Source organism: Neophocaena asiaeorientalis, unplaced genomic scaffold (assembly GCF_003031525.2).
Source record: "Neophocaena asiaeorientalis asiaeorientalis breed wild unplaced genomic scaffold, Neophocaena_asiaeorientalis_V1.1 scaffold515, whole genome shotgun sequence".
Taxonomy (NCBI): Eukaryota; Metazoa; Chordata; class Mammalia; order Artiodactyla; family Phocoenidae; genus Neophocaena; species Neophocaena asiaeorientalis.
In genome coordinates, this window is record NW_020175829.1 from 53,483 (window position 1) to 75,478 (window position 21,996).

Consider the following 21,996-nt stretch of genomic DNA (forward strand, 5'->3'; position numbering starts at 1 on the left):
TAAAGATTGTTCTTACTACTGAATAACTTCGGTAAGAAATGACCTAAACCTGGTGCAGTACTATGCCCTTTCACAGGAGCCCAAGTATTTGCTGAAAGAATCAAGTGACATGAAGCTCTCACTCAGGTAATTTAGTAGTCCCAGAACTACACTTGAACAATTGAGTTGAATACAAGTTTCCCTGAAGACTTGGAGAATTTCAGTAGCAAGTATAAAGAAAAGAAGTAAGGCTGGCTTTTGTATGTAGAATATGACCAGACTCATTATTTACTAAATGTTTTGCTTCTAGAAGCTGAAAAGGAGCATGGTCTTTAGTTGCTTTATAAATGAGGAAATGAACCAAATGAGTGTAAATGATTCGTACAGGATTGCCCAGCCAGTTCTTTGTGCAGAGAAGAACTGAGACAAGAGCCCCAGATCTCTGACACGCCTTTTTTCCTGATGTTATTTTGGCTCATTGTGGCACAGAAGACTTAAAGACCTGGGCAGTTTGTCTTAAAACCCCATGAAGTTACACTGCGGCTGGGAGTTGAAGTGTTTGTTTTGCCTCCCCACATGTCATCCTTCCCTTGGTCTGACACCACCCCACCGTAAGTCAAGGAAGGATGAAACGGTGGAGAAACTGTAAAGGTAGGAGGTTTTTCTGGAGTCTTGTTTTAGCACAGGTAGTAAGCTCAGAATCAAGAGAGTGGTATAGTAGTTTAAGATTTAATGTAGGAATTTGATGGGGAAGGTTAAGAGCCAGTAGAGAAATAAAAAGTTGAAGCATAAAAAGGAAAAGGCTCTAATAAAAAGCCTAGCTTTATTTTAACCTTACATCCCAGTGGGCTAGGGGCTTTTGTGTTGGTGGTGTTACTTGCTGATAAGGTGCACGGCAGGTATTTTTCTTTGTAAAACAGAATCTACACATTCACCAGTGAGATTCTAGTAGAGTTGTCCTGTCAGCAACCAGGACAAAATTGTGATTTCAGTTAAAATTATCATTTGGGAATTATTATTTATTGGGAAATACAAATTCCCATACATCTCAAATGCTTTGGAATCAAGTTTATCAAAATACCTTAGCCACATATTGAATTGTTGAATTGAATAACATAAAAAAATCTTAGGAATTTCCTAGTTCATCTCTCTCCTTCCAGCCTTTTATTGTATTTGTAGTTTCTAGCTATAAAATCCAGCTTATTACAAGTGCTGAATAAATGTTTACTTATTGATTTAATTTCTGGAGTTTCTTCCTTCTAGAATATGCGCATTACTCCTGTAAGAGTATATAATGAAGAGTTAAATGAAGACTATGTATTTTATTAACTGTAAATAATATGGATTAGTGGCCTATGACATTTTTTCTAAAATTGAAATATTATATGACTTAAGACAAAGATTTTGCTTTCTATGTCCCCAACCCTACCGCAGGAACATGATTTAGGAAAAATTTGTTTTATAATAAATGAATTTATTTTTCTAAGAATCAGTTTAGTGTAGTAGAAATAGTGTATACTTTTAAGGCAGTTCATTAGACTCCTGTGTCTACCAGTTATAAGTGTATGATCATGGATGGTATCCATCTCATAGACTAAATAGACACACAGAGCTATACCATTAGTGTCAAGTTATAATTTGTAAGCATTTTTTCCCACCCTATCTTAGTTATTACATTAGCTTTCTTAGGCAGAAAAATATATTAAGAAGAATCTGTGGACGATTCTAAGATAATTTTTTTATCTTAAATGAAACAGTTTTCATTTATTTTCTAAAGATCTTAATTTTATTTCTTTCTGTTTTTTTTTTTTATTGGAGTATAGTTGACTTACAATGTTGTTAGTTTCTGCTGTACAGCAAAGTAATTCAGTTATACATATACATATATCCCCTCTTCTTTAGATTCTTTTCCCATACAGGTCATCATAGAGTATTGAGTAGAGTTCCCTGTGCTATTCAGTAGGTTCTTATTAGTTTATACACTTTATATATAGTAGTGTATATATGTCAGTCTCAATCTCCCAATTTATCCCTCCCCCGCCTTTCCCCCTTGGTAACCATAAGTTTGTTTTCTACATCTGTAACTCAATTTCTGTTTTGTAAGTATGTTCATTTGTTCTATTTTTTTAGATTCCACATGTAAACTGACTTCTAAAGATCTTAATTTTAAATTACTTAAATGATTTATGATTTATTTTCTTAAAGAGTGAAATAGTAACTAACAAAACGAAAAGTACTAGAACTCCAGCCTTTTTCAGTTCAGTATATGCTAAATGACAAATTTAAATTATTTGTGGTATATGGTCATTTATTTATTTCTGTAGTCAAAATTTTCTTATTCATTAGTAATTGTTGCTTAAAATATTTATAGTTGTAATTATTGGGAAAATCAATAGAACTTACTAGTACAGAAGTCTCAAGAACTGTTGTAGAAGAATTGTAGATCCTCTTTTCTAAGGTAAAATTCATTTTAATTTGCTTTTGGCTTTTACATTTTTGTGGGATTTTTTTTCTTCTAGTTCAGTGTATGGTTTAATTGAGCTATTTATTGATTTTTTTCTTACATGATATTTCCAGAATTATGTATCGATGTTTTGAAAAATTAGGAAGTTGATGAGAGATGCTTGAAATTTTTTTTATATTAAAGAATTATGGTATTCTTGTAAATTTTGTAGTAGGCTTACTGTTTTTGTGTATCTTTACATTTAAATGTCTCAACGTTAATTTGTTACTATAGCACTGTTAAAAAATATCTCCATACGTATAAGATATTAAAACCATAATAAAAAACTAATCACAAGTATGGAATCTGTAAATAATTCCCATTGTCTAAGCAAAAGTAAAACTTCTGTGCTCTAATTCTCAGGACAACCTTTCTCTGAGACTAGGTCTCTGGGATCATAAAACAATTTTTTAATCTTAAATAAACAGTTTTCATTTACTGTTTTCTAGTATAAGGTTTGGTACAGTTCTTTTGCTTTCCAAGGTTGAATGTGTTTTTCCCCAGTACTGTGAAGATACTCTTATTTTCAATGTTATCTTCATGTCATTGTGTCTACTCATTTTAATGGCATGATCTGGGAAAAAGTTGCTGCAAGTGCATCACTTTTCTGTAACTAAAACTTAACACTTTAAGTACCATAACCTTTAAGCATTTTCACAAAAAACTTTCTAAACTATGTTTCACACCTTCTTAAAAAGCAGGAGAGGTATAATTTAAACTTTTTAACAATTCTGTCATTATTATGAGTAGCAAGCGTCATACCATAATATGGTTACGTTCTCCGGGGTCTTTTCTCCTGCCCTATTTATGACTTAAAGTAATTGTACTGTTGGAGATTTTTATTATTTATTTTCATTATGAAGGTAATATAACCACAATATTGAAAATTTTTTTAAGAGAAAAGAAAAAAGGACTCATAATCTTAACATCCTAATACATTGCGAGCTTTTCGTTGTTTCCCTCCAATTTTTTTCATTTAATAATTGTCTTTTTTATACATGTTTTTTACATATTTGTTATTGTTCTCTCTCTTTTTTTTTTTTTTGCCACATCTGGGCCCTCAGCAGTGAAAGCATGGAGTTCTAACCACTGGACCGCCAAGGAATTCCCTATAATTGTTCTCTACATACAACTTTTTATCATTTTTTCACTTTCTGATCATAAACATTTTCCATGTGATTACAGAAATTAACTATCTTTTTTCAGTTGAATGTTGTTTTAGTTACCCATATATTTATTGTTGTATTAGAAATACTCCTGGGTTAAAATCTTTGAGAATAATGCTTTCTTTTCTGTAATTAAGGTTCTTAGGATGCAGTCTCAGAAATATAATCATGAGGACAAAGGGTATAAAAATGGATAATAGCTCTTGATATAGATTGCTGAACTGATTTCCAGTAGGTGGTATTAGTTTACACTACCACCAGTAATTTGTTAGAGTTGATTCATCATGTCTTCAGCGGCATAGGATATTGTTATAAAATTATCTTTGCTAATTAGTCTAAAAACATTACTTCATTATTACATTTATTGATTACTAGTAAGGTTCAGCATTTTCCCATGTTTGTTTACTGTTGTATTTCCTCTTGTGAATTTTTCTTTCATGTGTTATCTATTCGTTCTAAATTAGTGTTCCACATAAGTAAAGTTATTAATGTACAGTTGTCCCTTGATATCTGCAGGGGATTGGACCCCCACCTGTACCAAAATGCACAACGCTCAAATCTCTTATATAAAATGGTGTAGAACAGTCAGCCTTCCACATCTGGCACGTGGAACCTGTGGATAGAAAGGGCCAACCGTATTACTGTTTTGTTGGATCGCCTAAGTTTGTATTGCTGAAATATGCTAGGAGCTCCCTTCTGTAATTGTTCAAATAAAGCGTGTGTTTATCCACCATATCTGTAAACAGTGGTGCCTCCTGGAAATCATGATAAGAGATGTTTTAGGTCCTTTGAGATGTGAACTGAGTCTTGGGAAGCAAGTATTACCTGAAACCTGGCATCACAGTGAGGGTAAGTTACTACTGTCCCTACATATCCCATTAGTATAAATGTTAATAAAATGAATTTGAGGCATTTATTTTTCCCTTGATGGCAGCAGAGGCAGTGATGGCCAGTGCTCAGAACCAAAGTAATATAATTTGGAAAAGGCAAGAGAAGGGAGAGGAGGAATAGAAGTAGATGTGTAAGGAATTCTGTTGTCTGTAAAGAGGGTGCACACCTGAACTGGCAGCTGGCTTTGTTCTTGGCTTTCTCTATTCTTCCTATTCAGTTTGCTCTTTGCCCATCTGGGTGTATTCATTATACTCAGTAGCTCTCAGAGACTTCCATGCCAGCTTTCAGATTTACTCTGGTGTTCGGTTTGAGGAAATTGACTTACATGATAGTCATCAGCCTTCATTAGTTCTGAGCCCTACAGTTCTGAGAGAACTCCCCTACTCTCCTACTTAAAGCAAATACATTTTGGGAATAGTTTATTTTTATATATATATAAAATTATGTGATTATATATTCAAATAGGTATTTACTATTTCTATTCTGATTAAGTGCTTCTGGTTCCAAGGAAGAAAACTTAATTCAGATTGTCTTAAGAGAAAGGGAGAGATTTATTATTTTTTTAAAGTCATTTGTGGAAATAGAAAGCCATCTGGAAGCAAGGCAGCTCCAAGAAGCAGATACTGTCACTCTGGTGGACCATGTAATCATGCTCAGTGCTTCCTTGCTTCCTCTCTGTGCTGGTCCATTCTCTTCTGCTTTTGCTTACAATTCCCGCCTCTTTATAATTTTGTCATGTGTGTGGAATCGAATAATGGCCACTTGCCTACCACATTGTGACCTTTTAACTTCTGCTTTGAGAACTGGTAAATGCATAAATGATCCTAGTACTTCCTGTTTATATTTCTGAGAAAGGAAATTCAATTGACTTAGCTTATCTGTTTGTGCTGGGATTCATCATGTGGAGAGTTGGGTACCCAATCCTGGTTTAATTAATTGCATTTAGGAAATGCAATCACAAAGTATCAACCTTGCCATTAGAACTGTTGGTTATACATGGGCTGTAGGCTACTCAGTTTCCTTTAGAAAGAGCCTTTGGTTTTACTGACAATTATCAGAAAATCAGTGCACTATGCAAAAACAAAGAGGGAAAAGAACCTTATAATATAGAACTGGATGTTGTTACTATGTTTTTAAAAATAGAAATCAAATTATTTTTCTTAATTAATTTGTAATGTTGGTTTCTGGGTCTTGATTTCTCCATTTTTAAAAAAACAAGATAGGGATGTTGTCTAATGCTGTTTTCATTTTGGAGATAAGATGTTCGATCGCTATTTTCTAATTACAGTTAAAGTTTAAATTGATAAATTCCAATTTCATGGGATGAGGGGGATGGATGGTGATAACAACATGATATTTAGTTGGCTGATAGATAACTCAGTGTCTCTGTTTATAAGATAACAGTAAGCTTTTCAACCCAAGGTTCAGTTTTTAAGGGTATATTCTTATAAACTGAACACTTCCTTAGTATGTATAAGAGATTAGTGTTATCTTTTATGTCTAGTGTAATCTCAGATTTCCTTACCATCTCACATTTTTTTCTAGGTTTTATATTCATTAATTTTTTTATGTGTCAGTCTTGGTTGAGCCTCATTGTTTCTTTGTCATGGTAATAAAACAACAGAAGACTGCCCTTAATCACCCTTATAAAATTTTTACAGACTGATTACACTTATATCTGATATAATATTCACCACTTGATTTCTGGTTCTTTTCTTTGTTCCTCTATTCCTCCAATATTTCTCTTTTGATTTTTCTATTTCTTTAGAATATCAACTCATTTAAATGACAGGTCATTAAAAAAAAATGACAGGTCAAACAGCCCATTTTGTTGCATATTCTTTGATCATACAAAAATAATTTAAGTGATCTTCATCTTAATTCTATCTGACGATACAAACTATCATCAGTAAAACTGTGTCTTAATGATAATTTTAGTGTGGGGGGGTGAAGTGTGAAGGGATTGAACGTTAAGTACCTACTATTGCATCATTTTACATTCTCAGTTAATCTTCTCATCAGTACCATTTCGCAGATGACTAAGCTATCTATGGCTCTGAAAGTTAAGCTACTTTCCTAAAAAAGACAATTGGGAGAACTGAGATTGTATGTATGACTCTGGAGCCCATGCTTTTCCTCTACTCTATCTTCCTGCTTAGCAACAAAAATAGTGTCAAACAGTATTCAGCTCAGGCACTAACATTGTGTTGAATAAAAATTGATTTTCTTTCATGAGTTTTTTCTGCTGTGTCTGTCTTCCCACAGCTGAAATCTGAATGATATATGCCCCTGTATGTGTGAGTGAGATTTCAATGAACAAAGGAAAGATTAGATAAAAATTAATGGTAATCAGCCTACTGACTACTTACCACTTATCACCTTTCTGTTTTACTGTCTAAACTGCTCTGACCCTTTTACCAATTCAGCCCTGGCCAGTGAGCATTGTGCTATGTTCCTTTTTCTGTTGAAATATTGAATGTGAAATGTGAAATATTGAATCACATTCAATATTGTGAAATATTGAATCAGCCCATTACTCTTTAACAATCAAAGATAGTTTTGGACATGAATGAGAAACTCATAGGGCCCTCTCACTTCAGAACTTTAGGAGGAATCTAACTGTAATGAAACAGTATACTTGTAGTTACCAAAATGATCTGTAATGGTTGTCCCCCTGTGCTATCTAATTTTTCAAAGAACTATCAGCTTAGCTCCCTGTCAACTATACAGGCATGTCTCACTTTAAAGTAAATACTAAAATAGTGAATCATACCTTTTTTTCTTTTTTTTACTTATAATTTCAGATGTGTTATATGGGAAACTTGGCTATTTGCATTATAGCCCTTTTTACCATCGTCTTAAATACAGTAAGTGCAGCTATAATCAATAGCTTGCCTGGTGCTGATACGTTTTTAATCATTCATTACCAGCGTTTTAGCAAGAGCTATTATAGTCTTGCTAAGGTACCTACAGATTTGTCTCCATCTTGCATGTATGTCCACACATGAACCATCAAGTAAATAATCAGTGTAGAGTGATGTTACTTTAAGACAAGCTGTTCTTTTAATTAATTATACTTCAATATTTTATGAACTATGAATTAAAGAAGCAGTTTGAAGTAAAAGAAACATTGGACCAGAAAGACATACATTCCAACCCAACGTGTTTTGTTTTCTTGTAGAAGTAGTAGTAAAACTGTCTTATTTATTTTTTATATATTACCAGCTTTATGGAGATATAATTGACATATAACATTGTGTAAGTTTAAGATATACAACGTAATGACTTGATATATGTATATATTGAGAAATGATTACTGCAATAAGGTTAGTTAACATATCCATCATCTCGTGTAGTTACAAGTTAAAAAAAATTGGGGGACGTGGGGTGAGAACTTTTAAGACTTATTGTCTTAGCAACTTTCAAATATATAATACAGTATTGTTAACTATAGTCGCCACACTGCACATTACATCCCCAGAATTTATTCATCTTAAAACTAGAAGTTTGTACTCTTTGATCACCTTCACCCATTCCTCCCTCCCCTGGCCCCTGGCTACTGCCCGTCTGCTCTCTGAGTTTGAGGGTTTTTTTGATTCCTCATATAAGTAAGTCATACAGCACTTGTCTTTCTCTATCTGATTTGGCATCATGCTCTCAGGGTTCATCCATGTTGTCACAAATGACAGGATTTTCTTCTTTTTTATAGCCAAATATTCCTGTGTGTGTGTGTGTGTATCATATTTTCTTTATTCATTCTTCTATCATTGGACACATACCTTGGTTCCATGTCTTGGCTATTGTAAATTATGCTGCAGTGAACATGAGGATACAGATATCTCTTTGACATAGTGCTTTTCTCTCCTTTGAATATATACCCAGAAGTGGAATTGCTGTCTCATATAGTAATTCTGTTTTTAATTTTTTGAGGAACCTCTATCCTATTTTCCATAGTGGCTGTACCAATTTCAATTCCTACCAGCAGTGCACAAAGGTTCCCTTTTCTCCACATCCTCACCAGCACTTGCTATCTCTGTTCTTTTTGGTAATAGCCATTCTAACAGGTTTGAGGTGTTATCTCATGGTGGTTTTGATTTGCATTTCCCTGATGATTAATGATGTTGAGCATCTTTTCAGTGTTGTTGGCCATCTGTATGTCTTTGGGAAAATGTCTGTTCAGGTCTTCTGCCCACTTTTTAATTGGGTTGTTTGGGGTTTTTTTGATGTTGAGCTGTATGAGTTCTTTATATATTTTGGATATTAACCCTTTATCAGATACATCATTTGCAAATACCATTTTCCATTCAGTAGGCTGCCTTTTCATGCCAAAGGAATTTAGTTTGATGAATCTCATTTGTTTATTTTTGCTTTTATTTTCTTTGCCTGATCCAAGAAAATATTGCTAAGACTGATGTCAAAGAGGGTACTGCCTGTGTTTTCCAGAAGTATGTTTTCAGGTCTTACATTCAAGTCTTTAATCCATTTTGATTTTATTCGTGTAAATGGAGTGAGAAGGTGGTCCAGTTTCATTCTTTTGCATGTGAATATCCAGTTTTCCCAGCACTATTTATTGAACAGACTGTCTTTTCCCCACTGAGTATTCTTGGCTCCCTTGTCAAATATTGGTTGACTGCATGTGCATGGGTTTATTTCTGGGCTCTCAGTTCTTTTCCATTGGTCTGTATGTCGGTTTTTATGCTAGTACTGTTTTGATTGCTTTAGCTCTGTAATATAGTTTGAAATCAAGAAGTGTGATGCCTCTAGCTTTGTTCTTCTTTGTCAGGATTGCTTTGGCTATTCAGGGTCTTCTGTGGTTCCATATGAATTTTAGGATTGTTTTTTCTATTTCTGTAAAAAAAAAATGCCATTGGAATCTTGATAGAGATTGCATTATCTCTGGATGGCTTTGGGTATTATGGACATTTTAATAGTATTAATTCTTCCACTTCATGAACATGGGATATCTTTCCACTTGTTTGTTTCTTCTTCAGTTTCTTTCATCATAGTTTTATAGTTTTCAGTGTACAGACCTTTTACCTCCTTGGTTAAATTTATTCCTAAGTATTTTATTCTCTTTGATGGTATTGTAAATGGAACTGTTTTGTTTTTTATTCCAGATAATTTGTTGTTAGTGTATAGAAATGCACCTGGTTTTTGTATGTTGATTTTGTATCCTGTAACTTTACTGAATTCATTTAGTTTTTTGATAGAATCCTTAGGATTTTCTATGTGTAAGATCATGCCATCAGCAAACAGAGACAATTTTACTTCTTTTCTAATTTGGATGCCTTTTACTACTTTTATCTTGCATGGTTACTTGGTATTGTGGTTAATCGTAGTAGTAAGAATGGGCACCCTTATCTTATTCCTGATCTTACAGGAAAAGTTTTCAACCTTTTACCATTGAGTATGATGCTTCCTGTGGGTTTGCCATATATGGCCTTTTTTATGTTGAGGTATGTTTCTTCTATACCAAGTTTGTTGAGAGTTTTTATCAGGAACAGTTACTGAATGTTGTATGTTTTTTCTGCCTCTGTTGACATGATCATATGATTCATATCTTTCATTTTGTTAATGTGATGTATCACATAGATTGATTTGTGTGTGTTGAATCATCCTTTCTTTCATCCCAAGGATTAATCTCACTTGATTATGGTGTATGATCTTTTGACTGTGCTGTTGAATTTGGTTTTGCTAGTAATTTGTTGAGATTTTTTCATCTTTATCCATCAGAGATACTGGCTTATAGTTTTCTTCTAGTGTCCTAACTTGGCTTTGCTATCAAGGAAATGCTGTTACCTCGTAAAATGCATTTGGAAGTGTTCCCTCCTCTTCATTTTTTTGTAAGAGTTACAGAATTGATATTAATTCTTCTTTAAATGTTTGGTAGAATTCACCAGTGAAACCATCTGGTCCTGAACTATTCTTTGTTGGGATTCAATCTTATCAATCTTCTTACTCATTATTGGTCTGTTCAGATTTTCTATTTCTTCATGATTCAGTTTGGTACGTCATATGTTTCTAGTAATTTATCTATCCTTGTTTGTCCAATTTATTGGTGTATAATAGTGATCTGCTGTGATCCTTTGTATTTCTGTGGTATCAGTTGTAATGTCTCCTCTTTCATTTATAATTTTGAGTTCTCTCTTGGTTAGGCTAGCTAAAGGTTTTTGTCAATTTTGTTTATCTTTTCAAAGAACCAACCCTTGATTTTGTTGATCTTCTCTATTATTTTCTTTTTCGCTATTTCCTTTATTTCTGCTTTAATTTTTGTTATTTCCTCCCTTCTGCTAAACTTGGGATTCGTTTGTTCTTCTTTTTCCTATTTCCTTGAGGTATAAGCTAAAGTTGTTTATTTGATATCTTTATTTTTCTTGATGTATGTGGTTATGGCTGTAAACTTTCCTCTTAGAGCTGCTTTTGCTGCATCTCATAAGTTTTGGTATGTTGTGTTTCCATTTCAGTTTGTCTCAAGATATATTTTTATTCCTTTTCTAGTTTCTTTTTTGATCCATTGGTTGTTCGGGAATGTGTTCACTTCCGTGTATTTGTGAATTTTCCACCTTTCCCCGTTATTGATTTCTACTTTCATACCATTGTGATCAGAAAAGATACTTGATATAACTTCTGTCTTGAATTTGTTGAGACTTGCTTAGTTGCCTAACATATGATCTAACCTAGAACGTGTTCCGTGTGCACTTGAGAAGAATGTGTGTTCTGTTGCTGTTGGGTGGAATGTTCTGTATGTGTTTATGTCCATTTACTCTCTAGTGTTATTCAAGTCCAGTGTCTCCTTATCGATTCTCTGTAAGAGTGGAGTAGTAAAGTCCCCAACTATTATTGTATTGCTGTTTATTTTTCCTTTAGTTCTGGTATTATGCTTTATATATTTAGGTGCTCTAATGCTGGATACATAAATGTTTCCAATTGTTATATGTTTTTGATGGATTGATTCCTTTATCATAATATGATGAACTTCTTTGTCTCTTTAGACCATTTTTAGTTTAAAGTCTATCTTGTCTGCTATAAGTATAGCTACACCTGCTTTCTTTTGGTTACAATTTGCTTGAAATATCTTTTCCATCCCTTCACTCTCAATCTATGTGTGTCCATAAAGATAAAGTGAGTCTCTTTTAGGCAGCATATTGTATCTTTTTTTTTTATTATTTCTTCCAACATTCTTTGTCTTTTGATTGGAGAATTTAATCTATTTACATTTAAGGTAATTATTGATAGGTAATGACTCACTTTGCCATTTTGATCATTGTTTTCTGTTTTGTAGATCCTTTGACCCTTTCTTGCTGTCTTTGTGATTTGATGACTTTCTGTAGTGTTATACTTTGAATCCTTTATCATAATCTTTTGTGCATTTACTACAGATTTTTCATTTGTGGTAACTATGAGGCTTACATAAAATATCTTATAACATCCTATTTTAAGGTGATAACAACTTCAAGAAGATACAGAAACTTTATACTTCTACTTCTCTCCCTATCACATTTTAGGTTATTGATGTTACAGTATCCATATTTTTATACTGCTTATCCATTATCAAAGTATTGTAGCTATGGTTATTTTTAATACTTTTTTTTTAAACTTTTAAACTAGAGTTGTAAGTGAATTAAATACAACCATTACAATGTCAAAGAATCTGTGTTTCATAATATATTTACCATTACCAGTGAGTTTTATACATTTATATGGTTTTAGGATGTTAATTAGCATTCTTTTACTTTACAACTTGAAGAATGTTCTTTTATCATTTCTTGTAAGGCAGATCTAGTGGTGATGAAATCCCTCAGCTTTTGTTTGTTTGGGAACATCGTTATCGCTCCTTAATTTCTTTTTTCTTTCTTTTTTTAAAATATTTATTTATTTATTTGGTTGCATCAGGTCTTCGTTCTGTCAGGCAGGCTCCTTACTTGTGGCTCGCGGGCTTCTTAGTTGTATCAGGCGAGCTTCTTAGTTGTGGCTTAAGGGCTCCTTAGTTGTGCTTGCCGGTTAGTTGAGGCACGTGGGCTCCTTAGTTGCGGCTCACCAGATCCTTAGTTGTGGCATGAGAGCTCTTAGTTGCAGCATGAGAACTCATAGTTGCGGCATGCATGTGGGATCTAGTTCCCAGACCAGAGATTGAACCCCGGCCCCCTGTATTGGGAGTGCGGAGTCTTAACCACTGTGCCACCAGGGAAGTCCCTCTCCTTCATTACTGAAGGACAACTTTGCTGGGTATAGTATTCTTGGCTGACAAGTTTTGGTGGGTTTTTTTTCTCATTATTTTGAATATGTCATTCCACTCTTTCCTGGCCTGCAAAGTTTCTGTTGAGAAATCTGATCATAGTCTTATGGGGGCTCCCTTTTATGTGAAGAGTTGCTGTTCTCTTGCTGCTTTCAAAATTCTCTATTTTTGACGTAAGACAATGATAAATTCTTGATGTAGCCCTTTTTTGGGTTTAACCTATTTGAGATCTGGATGTTCATTTCTCTCCCCAAGTTTGAGAAGTTTTCAGCAATCTAACCCAAGTCTTAACATTTACTAACCAACTGGCTTTCGGCAAGTTGCTTAACATAACTGAAACTGTTTCCTCAACTCACAGTTTATTTTTGAAAATTATAGATAAAGTGTGACAGTACTTTGAAAATTATTAAGCACTGTGTTTACCTGAAACCACTAGGCAATGATCAGTGAACATTCTGAAATGGAATTTACATTCTGAAATGGAATTTACAATCATGTTAATAAAAGAGGATTTTTTCTTAAATCAATGTCACAGAAATGACAACTGTGTTAGAGTATGGTTGACACATTCAATGAGAATAGTCAGTTGAATGTAGCATTGGGAAGATCTCTAGTAAAGCTCTTTAATGAAGCTACAATGCTAAAAGAATCAGGGACCTAATTTACTTATTTTGTATATTTGTATTTAATGTGTGGGCTTATTATTTAGAAAGGTTTTCTTTCAATTTTTTGAATGTCTTAATATTGCTATCTGAAGAAAGATGTGGTTATTACTTGCAAGATAAGTTGATTTGATATATGAATTTAAATTGTATTTGGCTGGTCAAGGACCATAATTGTCTAGTATGTTTTACTTATAATTTACTTAACGTATTTAATTTATATAACAACTTTTGTTGTTCCCCCGTATCTTGACTTTTCCCAAGTTTCCATTTCTAAGAACCTAAGTACAACTCCTTACCCAGCCTCTGTCACTATAAATAATGAAGTAAATGACCATTGTACTTAATAGCTTCCAACACATGCAGTCCTTACCAAGTAGTACAAATTATGATGTGACTTTAAACAACATGTTCTTATGTTTTGGTTTTCATCAAAGACATTTTTCTAGTGGTTAGAATATTTCCATGTTAATCAGTACAGTCTGCATTCGCTTCCACTTTCTTCTATTTTCTGTCATTTCTGGTACAACTAGGACACTGCTGCTCATTAGAGTAAGAAACTCATGAAAGTTGCCAGGAGCAGATTTATTGAGTTAATACAAAGAGTCTCAACTGGCTGTATATTAGAACCACCTGGGAGTTGTTTAAACATACCCATGCCCGGGTGCCTAGGCTCCACTCCTACATTGAATCAGTGGGGATCATAGGGAACAGGCATCATATTTTTTTAAAGCCCCTAATGAGTATAATGCCGAGTCAGGGCTGAGAACCACTGGTTTACATAGCTTAAGGTACATGGAGAGTGAGACCAATTGTGATATTAAAGAGTTAAAACAGTTAAATCTGTCTTAGAAATAAACAGAGAATTGGTGTTTTGATGATGAAAATTATGTGACCAAAAGTTAAATGTATGGGAAGTGTTACTCCTATCAGCTTTTTATTCTGATGTACAATAAGAAGTTTGAATTCTGAAAAGCAAAGTGCCGTTATCACACCTGAACTAAAGAATGGATACCCTTAAATAAGAGAGCTTTTGAGTTCTTGGTGATGCATGGAATAGAAAGAAAAAGATAAGCCTACCCATGAACTCTACCCAAGAGTTCTGTTAAGGATTAGTCACCTGTTCATGGAAGTGGCAGAATGAGAATAATATGGCAGCATGAATCAGTGCACAGGCTCTGGAGTTGGGTGCATCTGAGCTTGAGTACTGCCTTTGTTCTTTACTATTTCTGTGACCTTGGACACATTACTCAACTTTTCTTAAGCCTGTTACTCTTCTATGAAATGGAGGTAATAGTAGTCCCTACTCATGGAATTAAATGAGATCATGCATTTAAATCACTTAGTATAATAACTGGCACATAGAAGTGCTCCATAAATGCTAACAGGGTTGCTTTTTTTACTAGACACAGTCCAGACTTTGGAATTACACAGATGTTGTTTTCAATGCTCAATCTGCCACGTACTGGCTGGGCAAGCTACTTAACCTCTTTGAACCTCAGTTAATATTAAGTAGAGTTTAATATCTACCTCATAGTGCTGCTGTGAATATTTAATGAACTGAATTATATAGGAAGTACCTGATTGTAGATTGGAGTGAGTTTTGAGATCTAGTTTTCCTTCTTGTAACCTGCTGAGTTTGATACTAGCCTTTTTAAAAAAATGTTTGTTTGTAAACTTTAGCACTTGAGTCTCATGACTAGTCATCTTCAGAGGTCTTCCTGAAAGGGCACTCTAAGAGTACATTTATTTAAATTTTCCATAGTACTTATTTTTCATTTTCTTTTTTTTTCTGTAAATCTTTCAGCTCTTAGACAAAAAATTGTAATGCCAGAGGATTATAATTTTAACCTCTTAGCATAATTCTTCCAAGTGGTGAATGAGATCCATCACCCTAATCAATCAGTCAAGAACAATTTAAAACCTACTATGTATCTAGCACCATGTAACATCAGAGGATCCATACACTGTGGTCCCTGCCCTTTAATCTAGTTGAGCTCATTTCCTCAAGTAGCTTGGGCTCAATGGTTGCTTTTGCTTTTAACTCTCTTTTTTTGTTTGATCCTTAATCTCTGATTACTTTATAGAAGCTCTTGAAGAACCTTCTAGTTCTACTGATATCTATTATTTAGCAAGCCTGTCGACATTTTCATTCTTTGACATTAAAAAAAACCTCATTTTTAAAAAGTTACTAATAATCATCTGCCTTTAGACTTTCTCTTCTTTCCCTTCATACCTGAATTTTGGTTCAATTTCTTATAAAAGTTTTATTAAATAACTTTTTAAAAAATAGCATGCTCTTTTTAGCCCTCTAGACATCTCTGATTTTTTTTTCATTCTTGTTCATCATAACATCTTTTTGTAAAAAACCAGTGTAAGAGACATTTTATTTTGGAAGATCTGATTCACATTCAGCAAATGATTCAGCAGATGACTTAAGCTGTATTTTGATTTATCTGCTTGTCAAATGAAGATAATACTTGCCTCCTACTTACAAGAAAGGGATGTTGTGAAGATCAGATTTAGAATGTTTTGAACTCAATGCTTGAAATATCTCATTTTTATTATATTTTCACACTGTATACATACTGCTTTTTTAGATCTATTATAATTTTTATAATAGTGAAATACGATTTTTACTTTTCTACCTCACTACAAAGGTATCAAATACATCTTATTTCTTTAGTATACAAATGGTTTTCTTTATGATTAGTTTCCCAGTTTACAGAAATTGATGTTTCTGTTTAAAAGGCAGTTAATCAGGGGCTTAGAGACTGGACCCTGGAACCAGGTTAGTTGGGTTTGAGTCATGGGTTTGAGTCAAACTTCCTAACATAGTCTGTGAGGTCTTCCTAGCCCTGCCTTCCTCTCACTTTCACTTTTTAGTAAGTCCTATTAGATCTCAGGTAAAAAGTCACTTCCTCAAGGAAGTCCTTTCCTGACTTTTTTAACTGGGTTAGCATAATGTCCCCACAGCCCCTGGTACTATCCCCTACCACAGTCATTCTCCACTGAGGCAGTGCCACTCTCTGAGGGGGGAGGGGAATGTCCTAGTAACTGGGAGGTGCTCTTGCCACTTAGTAGGTGGAGCTGAGGGGTACTAGATGTTCATCATTAAGAATTGTCTGGAGCCCTGAATGACTTTTGAATGTCCCATTAGGGAGTTACATAGGTGAAAAAAATCTGTTCATAGCTGTCAGAGCCTAGAGTCTAACTTAGTTTCACATATGCACATGGAATTTTTTGCAGGATTTTAATTAAATGTTGAGTTTTCCAGGAATAAAACTACTGTATTATTGAAGGAAGATTATACCTTGTTTTGCTTGGAACCCTACCAAGAATTGTTCACCATTTTGGGAAGTCATGTCACTGATGGCAACATTTATCACATTCATGGTGATTCACCATATAGGTGGAAACATTTGACTGCTCAGTAAATATTTGTTTGAATTTAATTGAAATTAGGAGAGAAGAAAGACTCTGAAGCATATGGGAGAAAAGCACATCTTTCTTCCTGGCAAAATATTTTCTTTTATTTCCTATTGCACTTCAATCACATACTTCATTCATAGGTAGTGCATCTGTCTCTGTCACTAAATGAGAACTTAGGGCAAGAACAGTATTTTACTTACCTTTGAATCTCTAATGCTCACTGAGTACATGGTAGTTGCTCAGCTTAATATTTATTCAGTTGAATTAATGGACAATAATAGTATTTGAGTAATGAACAACAATAGTATTTATTCAGCAAATACTTATTGAATCCCTCTGCTAGAGTGATTCAAAGGGGCAAAAAGATACTGTCACTGCTCTCAAGGAACACATGATGTGTTGCTAAGACAGACCTGGAAATAATTATAATATGACAGTTTGTGAAATGGAAATAGCCATAAACTATAGATTTGTAATGAAAAAAATACTTAAGTCTTGTGGGGAGGTCCTACAATAATGTTAGAGAAGAGAAATAGTAGTATCCAGTACCAATCATAGTGCCAAGGAAGACTCTCAGTAAATACTTGGAAACTGAGTAGAGGAGCATATCTCTGAAGAGTGAGTTGGAGTTTGCCAAATGGTCAAATTTAAAGAGTTCACTCCAGACAGGAAGTCCCTATTCAAAGGCTCAGAGGTATGAGAGGCACAGCTGGTATTGCTGGAGCATAAAAGTTGGAGGTTGAGTTGTAAGAGATAAAGCTGTCCCTGGAGGTGATGGACCAGATCATGAAGAGCCTGTTCCATGAAAAGGAAGTTAGATTTCATCTTGCAGGCAGCAGAAAATCATTGATTGATGTAACAAACACAGCCACTAAATTTCAAACCATACTGTATGCCAGGCAAGTATCTATAATCCTATTACAGAGTCAGTATGTTCTCATTTTATAGTTGGGAAACTGAGGCTCAGAGAGATTAATTAACTTGCCCAGGTTTTCACTGCTACTAAGTGAAAGAACTAGGATTTAAATTTAGGTTGGTTGAGTCCAGACCTTCTGTCTGACTTATTTTTACTTCAACCAGTCTGGGTTCTTTATCTCTCATAAACTCTCATAAATTCAAATTTTTAATGTAAATTCAAGTTCTTAACAGTTTAGGACTAGAGTAAGTTTTAGGCTTCTGAAGGCCAAGATGTTATCTTACAGTAACTTACCTCTTGCAATTTTTTAATTCTGGTGCCAGCTTCTGTACAGATAGTTCAAATAACTGTCTTGGCTTATTGAAATGCCTTTTGTGGGGGAGCGGGGACTTACCATTGAATGTCATGGGCCAATCAGCATGATTTGTGTACTCTCAAAGAGAAAAATTTGAAGTGCTATTTCCCTTTTCTGAAACATTTCTGAGTCTTCAATGTACGAAAAGAATAGTAACTATTTTAAGAAAATTTAATATTAATCTTGATATTCTAATTAATATAGATGTAGTTTACTGTTTAAGTAAACGATTTCTACCTCATAATTCTGGTGTGCTTGGTTAGCTTGAAGTACTTCAGACATTATGTAAATAACCCTGCGATATCTCTGGCTACCCTAGGATAAGATTCTTCCTAATTTTAATGGCTATTAAAATGTGGTAAGTTCTGGAGATAGAGGTGGCAATGGTTGTACAACAATGAAAATGTACTTAATGCCACTGAACTGTACACTTTAAATGGTTAAAATGCTAAATTTTATATTATGTATATTTTACCACAATTAAAAAATGTGGTATAGAAGTTCAAAGTGGCCTGAGATCTCTTATCAAGCAATTAACAATCAAATATTTTTGAGAGCCTTTTGTTCCAGATAACTTGAGTAAGGTGTGAGGGAACAGTTTATCTCAGTTCTTCCTATCTCATCATCACAGGCTGATCACATTAAATGCTCTTAATACTAAGCTATTCAAAAAGAAAAAGACTTCTGTTTATTTGATGCAGGGATAAAGAAGGAAGCATGGTAAAGATATGGGGCAGCCATCCTCAGGATAGGTATGATGAAGGTATCTTTTGGACTTGGCTGCTCTTGGCCCCTGGCATTAGTTTCTTTTTCAGAAAGGCAGCTAAGGAGTTAAGTAGGTATCCAGTTGTCACCTCAACAGGTGGGATATGCATGGTAGCAGCTCAACTCATAACTAAGGCTCAGACTTTAAGGTTCCTCACCCCCTCTTCACCCACTCCCTCCCCCGTCTAGGAACAGGAGAAATTTAAGATGTTCACCCATTAGATTAACCAAAATTAAAAGAACGTGCTGGTGGATATATGGGAAACATATTATTGGTGAGTGTGGATTGCAACTGTTTTTGGAAAGTAACCTGGTAATAACTATTAGAAATTTTTAAATACACATACTTTTGGCCTAATAATCGCACTGGGTTGCCATTACTGGGTAGGGGGACATTAGTACAAGAATGTTTTTTGCCCTGTTGTTTGTAGTCACAAAAAAGTAGAAGAAACCTGGAAGCCAATCAGGAAATAGTTGAACAAGTTATGTTCTATCCATTTCTAAAGACCAATGTGCAACTATTAAAAAGTGAAAAGTTAAATCTATATGTAGTGGCCTGGAATGATGGCCATGTGATATTATGTGTTTTAAAGTTTTTAGTTAATAGAGTGTAGTATGTGGCATGATCCTAAAAAACAAACCAGAACTATGTGTATGTTTGAGAATAGAGAAAGGTGTAGAAGGATTCATATCAAACTGTTAAAACTGATTCTGTCAGGGAGGTAAGCTTAGTGATGAAATTGAATTAACTATTTTGTACAACCATGTTGTTTGATTTGTTGTAATATTGTTTTTGTAAAGTTTTTTTGAAGTTTCTGAAGTAAAAAAGTCAAGAGGGAAAGGGGAGAGGTCTATAGTGATAGAAATTATAATAGGGATTATGGCATGGGTTGATGACCGAGAATGGGTACAAGAGAAACCTTGGTACTGGTAATGATCTTTATCTTGATGTGGATGTTGGTCACACAGGTATTCGCTTTATAAAAATCCATCTACTTGTATGCTTATGATTTGTACAGGTTATTGTATATATTATATCAATTGAAAGTTTATTAAAATTATGGCATGTCAATACAATGGAATAATTCTTTTAAAAATACTTTTAATATTTAATGATATATGGAATTGGCCAAGAAACAAGACAATCCCATTATTATAAAACATATAAACACACAGAATGGAGACTGGAATAAAAACACTACAATATTATTAATAGATATTATGTCCAGATACCATTTTTGTTTTGGGGGGTTTTGTTTGGGTGTTGGATCATTTAGGAAGTTGGTAGAATTCAGTGAGCAAAGCCAGATTACAGGATATTAAGCAGAAAATAAAGGTGAAGAAGGAGAGAGGAAAAGGTTTTTTAAAAACAGAAAAACACTGCTAACTAGAGAGGTACTGTAAGGTCAGGTAATTTTTTTTAACCCCTGCTAGGAAGGGACTAAATTCAGCTGTCAAACCATCAAGTAGTAGTAGATCCATATGAAAAAATCCTCTCCTTCAGCAAATTCAGTTTGATTTTTACAATAATTCATGCCTGATACTTAAGTTTTGTTTCTGTTTAAGCATTTAGTTTTTTTTTGTTTGTTTGTTTTTTTGTTTTTTTTTTTTGCGGTATACGGGCCTCTCACTGTTGTGGCCTCTCCCGTTGCGGAGCACAGGCTCCGGACGCGCAGGCTCAGCGGCCATGGCTCACGGGCCCAGCTGCTCCGCGGCATGTGGGATCTTCCCGGACCGTGACACGAACCCATGTCCTCTGCATCGGCAGGCGGACTCTCAACCACTGCGCCACCAGGGAAGCCCTAAGCATTTAGTTTTAAAGAAACTCATTGATATGATAGTTTCCATTGATTGTAGCAGATGCAACTCATGGTAGTTTAAGAAACCTATATTGTCCTCCCAATCTTAACTAATTAACTGTTGTAATTTCCTCTGATCTTTTTGCTCCATAGTTGCCACATGGGGGCAAATAATACTTCCTCCGGTCGGAGTGATAATAAAATGAGAAAATGTTATGTGAAAACACGTTAATAGAATTCAACACTATCCAGTTGTAAAATTGCGTTATTTTTCTTGTATTTCTTCAGCCCAAAGTCATTAGTTGTGAAATGCAGTTATTTCAGGTGGAGTTTATTTCACCTGAAATAAACTAATAAAGAGTTTATAATAAACAACTCTTAATAAAGAGTTCAAAAGTTGAAGTTTATGAAAGGATGCATTTTTTCGGTCAAATTATGCAAATGTAAATGCAACATGTAGTGTTTATCGAAGTGTGGGTTGTGATTGCAATGCATCTTTAATGTTTTAGACTAAATATTAGTATTGAGTGCTTTATATATCAAACTGAAATGTAAACACTTTTATTTCTTCTCCTTAAGTATTGTTCAGCTGTGGGGGGAATTATCAGGTTTTTTTCCTTATTACAGTCATTCTTAATTACTAACCATGTTAACTTAAAATGACTGAAACCCAAAATCAGATCTCTTCAGGTGTTTCGCAGGGATTTTGATAAGGACTTGATTTTTGATTAGCCCTTAAATCAGTAATAATCTGGATGGAACTAGAGTTGGGTTGGAGAAAACTGCGTGGCACTAGGACCCAGGGGGCTCCCGTGAGCGGATCTAGGGGCCAGATTGCAAATTCGCGGTGACTCAGTCTGGTCGGCTCCTTGCGCTCGGCGGCCGCGGCGGCAGCAGCAGAAGCAGACATTGGCGGCCGAGCTGCTAGGATCAGTTTCCCCGGGTTTCACCGTCCGAGACTTCTTTCGGGGCGCCCCAGGCAGGTCCGAGGCGTCCGGGGAGCGCAGGGGTCGTTCTGCGGGGAGGAGGGGGGGTGCTTGGCGCGGGAAGCCTTCGGGCCTGTGCACGGGGAGTAACATTTGCTCCGTCTCTTCCTGTGTCTGGCTTTATTTGCAGCAAACCAAGATGGAGTATGAGTGGAAACCTGACGAGCAAGGGCTTCAGCAAATCCTGCAGCTGCTGAAGGAGTCCCAGTCCCCCGACACCACCATCCAGAGAACCGTGCAACAAGTATCCTTTCCGAGGCCTCGCCGCCGCCCGCGCAGCTTGCCCTGCGCGGGGCCCGCTCTCGG

The 21,996-nt window shown here is 35.1% G+C and overlaps 1 protein-coding gene across 3 annotated transcripts in view; it reads left to right on the forward strand.

Annotated features, from left to right (window-relative positions):
• Positions 1-21,996, forward strand: part of TNPO1 (transportin 1) — a 90,319-nt gene that overhangs the window by 11,879 nt on the left and 56,444 nt on the right. The window contains exons 1-2 of one of the 3 annotated variants that reach the window (XM_024732773.1): positions 21,560-21,687; positions 21,821-21,934. In XM_024732773.1, the coding sequence (XP_024588541.1) occupies positions 21,830-21,934 (105 nt within the window). In that variant the 5' untranslated portion in view covers positions 21,560-21,687; positions 21,821-21,829. Of the gene's footprint in view, positions 1-21,559; positions 21,688-21,820; positions 21,935-21,996 lie in introns of those variants that run through there. The other 2 variants (XM_024732774.1, XM_024732772.1) reach the window with 2 other exon arrangements.